Below are 9,928 nucleotides of genomic sequence, written 5' to 3' on the forward strand. Positions count from 1 at the left end.
TCCCTCGAGGGGCGAGTTAGGTGGCAGCACCGGCCGAACCTTCATGAGGCTACCGTGGAATAGCTCCTAATGGCATTCGCCTCCCCGGTGCTTGGCTTGACAGATGTAGCTCACGTAATGATTTAAATAGCTGTCAGTGTTTTATTGACAGTAAAGCTGAGTGTGTGCTGAAGCCGAGGTACAGCTGTGTTTCCAGCCCTTTTAAGCGGATGTGCTCGGCCGCATTGATTTAATAGCAGCACTCTCACTGTCCTCGGGCCGGGAATCATTACCATTGAGGGAGTGAGCTCACTGCCAGAGCACTGGAGCACAGAACCTGTCCGTCATCATGGCATTTGACAGATTAAACACCTCAGTGCCCTTTACAAGTCTAAGAGCACCTAGATGCTGATGTCGCCAGTCTTTTCTCTCTCTCTCTCTCTCTCTGGCTCTCTCTCGCTCTACGTGCTGATGGCAGCCGAGAGGTTCTGTAGCCTTCTGTCGCTCGCCTGCTTGCCTTCCTTCCCCTTTGTTTTTCCCTATAAACCTGGATTCCCTGGATTTGCTGGATGCTTATTTATTTATTTATACTACCGATGACTATACTTCCATTGGGATGTGGGGATATAGGGGGTAAAGGGGGGGAAATAGGGAGGAAATAATATAATAAGTACCACTACATACACACACACACATGTATGTGCACACACACACACACACACACACACACACACACACACACACATCAATTATTAACACACTTTTTTTGTGTTGCTGTGCGCTCGCCTCTGAGGAGACTACTTATCTACTTTCTGTTAAAACAGGTAAATGGAGCCCGATTCCCCCCAAGAGCGAGGCTGTGTCATTCAGAGACCAGCGGGCTGTGACCAGAGAGGAGGGCGCTGCTGATAAACCTCGCCGCACGCGCCGCTTTTTTTGGTACACACACGCGCGCGCACTCCTAAAACTAGCCCTCCGCGGCCTGGGAGTGAAAATGTGATGAGCTTTCGCTATCAGTCCCAGCACAAGCATGGATGGAGGCAAACGAGGGAGGCACGCGAGTTAATGAGACCATTGCTCTTGTGTTGGGGGGGTGGCTTAGGAGAGGCAATTACAGGAGGATTACCCACACACTTCTCCAACACGGCGCACGCTCTGCCGCGGCAAGCTTCAAGAGCCGTTAAAAACTTCACCCTGGTGGAATTTATTCCTTTTTCCCTTTGATTACCTGCAGCGCTTCTGTGTTTTTGTTGTATTTTTTTTTTGTTGTTGTTTTTTAGATCTTTTTTTCCCTCCTTTCCCTCACGACAATGGAGTTACAGGTGCGAATATGGAATAAAGATGTGACAGCTTTTATCAGGCCATGGATACCGATACTTCTAGGCCTGCACATGCAGTTTTCCTGGGCCACGACGTGCCCAGAGGAGTGCCGCTGCGACAGGACCTTTGTCTATTGCAACGAGAGGAGTCTAACTTCAGTGCCTCTAGGGATAGGTGAGGGCTATAAGACCCTTTACCTCCACAACAACCAAATCAACAATGCTGGATTTCCGTTGGAGCTGCACAACGTTGCCTCGGTGGAGACGGTGTATCTCTATGGCAACCAGCTAGACGAGTTCCCAATCAACCTGCCCAAAAACACGCGGGTGCTCCATCTGCAGGAGAACAACATCCAAACTGTTTCCCGGGCTGCCCTGGGCCAGCTCCTGCGGCTGGAGGAGCTTTATCTGGACGATAACTCCATCTCCACTGTGGGCGTGGAGGAAGGGGCCTTCAGAGAGGCCATCAGTCTGAAAATCCTCTTCCTCACCAAAAACCACCTAAGCAGCGTTCCCATAGGGCTCCCCGAGGAGCTCCGGGAGCTGCGGCTGGACGAGAACAGGATAGCCCTGATCACAGAAGATGCATTCGAGAACGTCACGGGGCTGGAACTCCTCCTGCTGGACGGTAATCTCCTCACAGACGAGGGCCTGGCGTCCAGAGCCTTCCAGAGCTTGGTCAACCTCAAGACTCTGTCGATGGCTCGCAACTCCTTGTTGCTTCCGCCTCCTAACCTGCCCACCAAGTGTTTAGTCAAGCTCAACTTGCAGGACAACATGATGAATGAGATCCCTTTGACGGCCTTCCATGGCCTCCACCGCCTGGAGAGACTGGACATTTCCAACAACCAGCTGCAGTCCCTCACACAGGGGGTCTTTGACGGCCTCCTCAGCCTGAGACAGCTCACTGTTCGGAACAACCTCTGGCACTGTGACTGCAACATTAAATGGGTCATATTGTGGCTCAAGTCCCTGCCGGCCACCCTCAACGTCCGCGGCTTCATGTGCCAGCGGCCCGAGAGTGTGCGGGGTATGGTAATCAGAGAGCTGAACCTGGAGTTGATCCAGTGTCCCGGCAGCACAGCCACAGTGCCACGATTCACGCAGCAGCCCACACTGGCTTCTTCCCCCACCGCTGAGTCATCGGCCACTGAAACAGCCTTCTTCTCACCCCGTATTCCCACCCCTAGCTCGCCTCCCTTCACATCCACCCCGCCGACCGGCCACGCGGATGGAGAGCGGCGGACGGACAGCCCGGAGAACCCCGTGCAGGAGTCTTTGCGAGTTTCCTTCGTTGTTTTGAACAGCTCGTGCGTCCAAGTAAACTGGATATCCACCTTCACGGTCACGGCCTATAAGGTTACTTGGGTCAAGTTGGGTCACAGTTTGGTCAATGATCCCCTGCAAGAGACCGTGGTTGAAGGGGAGCAACAGGGAATCAGACTGACCAACTTGGAGCCCAAGTCCAACTACCAGATTTGCGTGGACCCGCTGGATGCTTTCAATAATTACCACCCGGGAGATGATACCATTTGCTCGGAGGTGATGACGAAGTCCGCCTCGTTTGACTCGAATGAGAACGCGACGGGGCCCGAGCAGGCCAGCCAGCAGGATCTCAGCTCCTCTATCCTGCTGGCCGGGCTGATCGGAGGGGCGGTTCTCATTGTTCTGGTGGTGCTGCTGAGCATATTCTGCTGGCACATGCACAAGAAGGGAAGGTCAGCCTCGTCCAAATGGAAATACAACCGCGGGAGGAGAAAAGACGACTACTGCGAGGCGGGGACCAAAAAGGACAACTCCATCCTCGAAATGACCGAGACTAGCTTTCAGATAGTTTCTTTGAACAACGAACAGCTCCTCAAAGGAGACTTCCGAATCCAGCCCATTTACACTCCCAACGGAGGCATTGGCTACAGAGACTGCCACGTGGCCAACAACAGCACAGCTTATTACAAGAATAGCGTTCCAGAGTCTAACCCTTGCCATACATGATGGTTTTCCAAAAGGTATCATCCTTTGTATTCAAATTCAACTTAAATACACTGTATAGTATATATATATATATATATTTCAAAGAGGAACTGTAAATGATGTAATTTATACTCTTATCAGTGATATCGCCTTCTTTTATACCCCCCAGTAAAGCGCAAAAATGACCTATGATTTACTAGTTTCTCCTGTTGTATTACTGCTCCAGAGACAGCCTTATGAAAACACACCTTTTAAAAGCCCTCGTAGGAAAACCGTCGCGAGTGTCATGATCCCATCGACCTGGAGTGCGTACGCAGATACTTGTTTACATTGTTGTGCACAAAAAACAAACAAACAAATAAAAAAAAAAATCCCAGAAAGTGCCCAGATAATTATATGGATAATTATGTAGACGTAGGAGATAAGGAAGTGATGGACAGAGTAGAGGTGCTGTTGGTCGTTGTGTTTGTGAGAGAGTGAAAAAAAGAGAGAGGGAGAGAGTGAGTGTGAGAGAGAGCGAGAGAGATAAAGAGAGCGACAAGCAATTCACATTATTTATGCTCGACTTCTTTGTTCCTTAGTTCCGCCACAAGGTGGCATCTTTTTTCATGTCTGACATTAATTGGCACCTTCAAGCTCTAGCATTAATCTGACTTGCAGCAAGTAGCCTGCGCACCCAGCTCTCACCAAGAGAAGCCTTTCTAACCCGGCAAAGCCACGAAGCTTCATTCCTGACGTGCTGATGCAGTTTATCCAGAAAGCCCGGTTGACGAACAAGTCCCTGAACTTACAGTGTGTGCCGATGGGATTGGCAACCGGCACCAGCACTGAAATTGAGCTCTACACAAAACTGCGGCAGCAAAAAACAAGTATACCCTGGCACAGGTCTGATTTTTGTTGTTTTCCGCATTTCAGCCACCAAAGCGACACCGAAGCAGGCCCAGGGAACTGCTCATGAGTAAGAGCAAGACTGACGATAATTGTCCATTACCATTGCGCTTTCGGACGCCCATCTATCCTCTTGTGTACATTTGGTGTACTTATGTTACAAAATTGGCCAAGGTAGTCGTGTTGGGAGGCATTAGGCTGTAATGCGTCAGATCAGGTAGACTCATCACCCCACTGCTTCATTATCTGGTTTGAAGGCTATTCCATATTCTGGTTTTAATGGTCTGGTTTCAGCTGATGCCTTTGCTAAACTTTGTGAAAAAATCCAGGAAGTGAAACGATATTGTTTTATTATAATATTTTTTTTTCCTTTTTCCGTATTTTCCATGATTTCTTTCCAATGATATCAATAAACATTGCCATGTTGATGACTAGAATAAGGATTTTACCAGTCGATGCACTTGCCTCTAAGCAAATGCTTTTATTGTGTGCAGTGTGGTGAATGCTGGGAATATTAATCTGTTTTTCGGGGGGTTTTTGTTGTTGTTTTGGTTTTTTTTTTTCTGGTTTCGTTTTGTCCCCCTGCAGTCTGAACCCCAAGTTGTTCTTTAAAGAAAAAAAATAAAAAGCCTTTCACTGGTACATGATGATCAGGTCGATGTAAAGGGCCTGAACTAGATATTTTTTGTAGCATTGAGTGAACGTCAGTGAGTCATCACACTCTAATAAACATGACTGTCAAATTAATGTCTTATTGATCAGTTTTATGACGCCACGTCAGCTGGGCGTGGGCCCTGTTTGCAGCATTTCTTGATGTGCAAAAGAAGATTTCTCGCTTCTTATGTGATTCAGCCAAATTAGACATCTAGACTAATAGAAATTGGCCTAAATTTCATAATTATTCACAACAAACTCTTTAGGATGGGCTGAAGTGTTCAAGGTTTCACATCCCCAATCCTCCAGCTCTCCAGTCCAACAAACAACAGAGCAACTATGAAACCAGGTTGCACTTTCGTCACCGCAATAGAACCCGGGTTCTTGTTTGACGGATTGCATTATTAGTCCGGCTCCACAAAATATGAGTGGTGTAATTTCACAGCTAATAACTTGCACACAATAAATAACACGATAAACCCCTGCCCAGCGCTCCTCGCTGTGACCTTTTCGGCGAACGTCTCTCAGGGTCTGGGAGAGACAGTAATTAGCTATTAAATCTGCACATCTGGGTTCTCCAGCTGTGTGGTCATCTCCAAATGAGCTACAGAATCCACCACCGGTTCTACCGCGCTCTCCAGCCTGCCCCAGAGACCGGCGGAAAGGCCAGGAGTGTCGGGGCTGCGATATTAGCTCAGTTGCCGGGTTGTCGGCCCAGCTCCTGTTTCTGCAATCACAAAAACCGAACATGCTAGCGGAGCGGACGCCTGCGCTAATCAATTAATGCTGCAATTTCGATTTGATTGCAGACTTGTGCCAGACGGCTGTGCCCCGCACTGAGGGTTAATGGCTTTTGCAGCAGCATCTCGGGCTTGTTTTGTTTGCCTGCAGAGACTTGTTTTAGATGGGCCTCAGTGAATAATCAATTGACGTTAAGTTTGGGTTGTCAAGAAGGTATAGCTGGTGTCACCAGAGTTCATTTGCTACTGACAGCGAGCGGAGCGGGTACCGTAGGCAGGCCGCACGCAAGAGGCATGCATTTGGAAAGACACCGTTGTGGCAGATGGATGTGTGTGTGGGCGTCTAGGAGATTCATTTCACAACTGCTGCAGGGGCATGGCGGGGTAAGGCATGAAATCTGTGTCACAATGGGTCTGCGCCTCACCCTTGGGTGAAAGAAACAGAAGGGCTACGCTGCGGTAAATTGAATATACGCACTGTAAAACATGCCGGTGGGGGAGATGTAACCGAGTGAAAAATTTAGCCCTCTCCCCTATTGTGAGAAGCCCTGCAACATCAAAAGACTCATGAAACCAACATTTATCCCTTAAACGCCTTGATGTGGATCGTTAGGCCCGCCGCCTTTGACCATAGCGCCATTCTCTGAAGGTATAACTCAAAAGAGATGGTCCGAGTCTGCAGCTGGGGTCATCGATAAATGTCAGGGCTGGTAATTAGTCACCGAAGCAGTGTACTAACCTGCGGGCAGTGGAGGCCCGTGCTAATATTGATATGTTTCTCTTTGGGCCTGTGCTCGGGAACAATGCCGACAGTGGCCGCACGTATAGATCCATCTGCCTGTGCCTCGGCCTGATACACATCTCGCTCTGTGTTCAACCTCCGCAACAACAGAAGATATTGTCCAGCTGTCAAGAGGCCCTGCCCAGCCGAGTATCGATCACTCCAGCGTTTCTCAGAATTATGAAAAATGGACTGGATTGGAGAACGACTCGTGTGCCTCGCTCGAGCATCGACTCTCCCAAGAACAAAAGAAACAAGGCCGTCTTTCCCGAAGCCGGCGTAAATCCCTGCACTAACTCTGATCTCGGACCAGATGAAGATGGAAAGACGGTAAATATTTAATGAGCTCAAGCGAAAGCGGCGGAATTACAGAAACAAGGCACGACAAACACAAGAAGGTACTTCTTCAGCCTGGAGTGTTGGCAGGATAATAAAGCAGTGTCAGAATGACAAGGCCTGCCGTCGCCGCAGTCAAGGTACTCTCTTTATTTGCAGAAAGTACAACTCATTGTTCGGAAGCTTTTGTACCGAGAAATGTGAACATAACGTGTAATCAATATGTCACACGTCCCGCTGCTTGGAGGGTGTGCTATTCCGGACGTTACGTCGGCTTTGTCCCGCTCTCAGAGGCACGACTTAAACACAACAAACCTTTCTGGCATGAAATCCACGACGATTACAGTTGAACAAATGAGTCAGGATGTGAGACTGTACACTCTCAGACATTACCATGTCAAATGAAGCCAGTAGGAGCTCTATGGAGCAATCTGCAGAGCGACTCTTGCTTCTCTGCAGAACCTTTCAATTAATGTGCATTTAAAGAGTCTCTTTTCTAAATGAGGAGAGTGAGTGCGAAGAACGTCCGTAGCATTTATTTCTACTGCTTGTTTATTTCTAAGCAAAAGCAAATCAGGAGTGGGTGCAGAACTGTAGCCAGACTGATTCCACTCCTAAAAATTAAGGTGCCTAATGAGACCAATAGAACAGTTTATTTATTTATTTATTTATTCTTATTTTTTATTATTTTATTTTTATTATTATTTTTTTTTTACAAATGAGAAGAGTAATAGTAAAGAACATTTGTACTATCAAATCAAGAATCAATTACTAACATAGGGTGCAGACCTCAGGAGCAATGGTGATACTGAATGAGTACACAATTAAAAATGAAGATGCACTTTTTCCCCTACAGAACCTTTTTCAAATCATGCTTATTTAAAGAATTAAATATATATATATATATATATATATATATATATATATATAGTGTGAAGAGCCTCTATACCAAAAACCAGTTCTGAACCTTTACTGTGAAGATGATAGGGTTCAGAACTAAAGACCTATCATAAAAAAATAAAAATGAAGGTGATCAATGATACCAGGCGATGTTCTTTTGAGCACATCCATAGAAGAACCACTTTTAATTCCCTATAGATATAAATTAATGTTTTTTTTATTATTATTATTATTTTTGTAAATGATAACCAATTATGTTATTTCTAGAACCATATATCTTAACAAGAACCAGTTAGTAGGCTAGGGATCAGAACTAAGAAACTATGGTGAGACTGAATAAGTCCAATTCTTGAAAATTAAGATGTCAAACCTGACCTGGCAATGTTCTTTAAAGCACACTACAGAAGAACCAACCTTTAATTCCATATAGAACCTTTAAATTAATGTGTTTTAAGTTATTTTTGTAAATGAGAAGAGTAAGTGTGAAGAACCTTTGTACCAGTTATGTTATTTCTAGAGCCATATATCTAAGCAAGAACCAGTTAGTAGAATAGGGAGCAGAACCAATGGGCTATGATGAGATTAAATAAGTCCATTCTCAACAAATGCGACCAGACAATGTTCTTTAGAGCAGAGTACACAATAAATGCTTTTGCGTCCCTATAGAGCCTTTAAATTAATGTTTTTAAAGTCAACTTGAAAATTAAGATATAAAACGTGACCTGGCAATGTTCTTTAGAGCACACTACAGAAGAACCACCTATAAAACCATTAAATTAATGGTTTTATTTTATTATTATTTTAGTTTTTATAAATGAAAAGAGTGTGAAGAACCTTTGTACCAATTATGTTATTTCTAGAACCATATATCTAAGCAAGAACCAGTTAGTAGACTAGGGATCAGAACAAAGAAGCTATGATGAGATTGAATTAGTCCAATTCTTGAAAATTATGATGTCAAACGTGACCAGCAATGTTCTTTAAAGCACACTACAGAAGAACCACCGTTGATTCCCTATAGAATTTTTTTATATATATATTTTTGTAAATAAGACAAGTAAGTGTTAAATACCTATCTGATCTATCTATCTACCCTACATCTAAGCAAGAGCCAGTTAGTAGAATAGGGTTCAGAACTAAGGAGCTATGGTAAGAATGAAATAGTCCACTCTTAAAAAGGTGCCAAATGAGACCAGGAGATTTTCTTTAGAAAAAGACACAGAAGAACCACTTTTGCTTCCCTACAGAACCTTTCAACTGTTTTTCTAAACTGTGAAGAACTATATAACATATTTTTTTTTCTAGAACCATATATAAGCAAGAACCACTTAGTAGCACAACGTTCAGAACTAAGAAGCTATGGTGAGATTGAATAAGTCCCATTCTTAAAAAAAATGAGGATGTCAATTGTGACCAGGCAATGTTCTTTAGAGCACACTACAGAAGAACTACTTTTGCTTCCCTGTAGAACCTTAGAAATGTATGTTTTTTAATGTTAACATCAAAAGTAAGTGTGAAGAACATTTGTATCAATTAAATGTTTTTTTTTTTTTTTTTTCTAGAGCCACATATCTAAGCAAGAACCAGTTAGTGGAATATGGTTCAGAACTTAGAAGATATGATGAGACTGAATTAGTCCATTCTTAAGAATTAAGTTGATAAATAACACCAAGTGATTTTCTTTTGAGCAGATCCACAGAATTAGCACTTCTGCCACCCTACAGAACCTTTTAACGGTTCTTTTTTTTTTTTTTTTTTTTTTTTTTTTTTTTTACAAATGAGAAGAGTAATAGTAAAGAACATTTGTACCATCAAATCAAGAACCAATTACTAGCATAGGGTGCAGACCTCAGGAGCAATGGTGATACTGAATGAGTACTCAATTAAAAATGAAGATTCACTTTTTCCCCTACAAAAAATTTCAAATCATGCTTATTTAAAGAATTTTTAAAAATAAAAAAGTATGAAGAGCCTCTATACCAGTGTTTTCTTTCCTAAAACCAGTTCTGAACCTTTATTATGAAGAGCATAGTGTGCAGAACTAAAGACCTATCATAAGAAAATAAATACACTCTTAAAAATGAAGGTGATATATAAGATCAGGTGATGTTCTTAGAGAAATCCATAGAAGAACCACTTTTGCTTCCCTACAGAACCTTTTTCAAATCATGTTTATTTATAGAATCTTTTTTTTAGATGTGTGAAGAGCCCTTTGTACCAGTGGTGGGTTTTTTTCTGTCCTAGAACCAATTCAGAACTTTTGTAAGGCTGTATTGTGCAGAATTAGGCGAGAAAGCAAGTGCACTCTTAAAAATGAAGGTGCCAAATTAAACCAACCAGTGTTTTTTGGAGTGATGCCA

General features: G+C 43.9%; 1 protein-coding gene across 1 annotated transcript; it reads left to right on the forward strand.

Moving 5' to 3' along the window:
* The first annotated feature begins 805 nt into the window (after positions 1–805).
* LOC140564648 (leucine-rich repeat transmembrane protein FLRT2) lies at positions 806–4,883 on the forward strand. Its single transcript, XM_072690252.1, has one exon. It carries the CDS (start codon positions 1,290–1,292, stop codon positions 3,288–3,290), a length of 2,001 nt encoding a protein of 666 aa, XP_072546353.1. The 5' UTR covers positions 806–1,289; the 3' UTR covers positions 3,291–4,883.
* Positions 4,884–9,928: the final 5,045 nt, after the last annotated feature.

The sequence above is a fragment of the Salminus brasiliensis genome, chromosome 10, assembly GCF_030463535.1.
Source record: "Salminus brasiliensis chromosome 10, fSalBra1.hap2, whole genome shotgun sequence".
Taxonomy (NCBI): Eukaryota; Metazoa; Chordata; class Actinopteri; order Characiformes; family Bryconidae; genus Salminus; species Salminus brasiliensis.

Coding starts and splice junctions, on each gene's coding strand:
- LOC140564648 (XM_072690252.1), top strand. CDS start 1,290: ATGGAGTTACAGGTGCGAATATGGAATAAAGATGTGACAGCTTTTATC.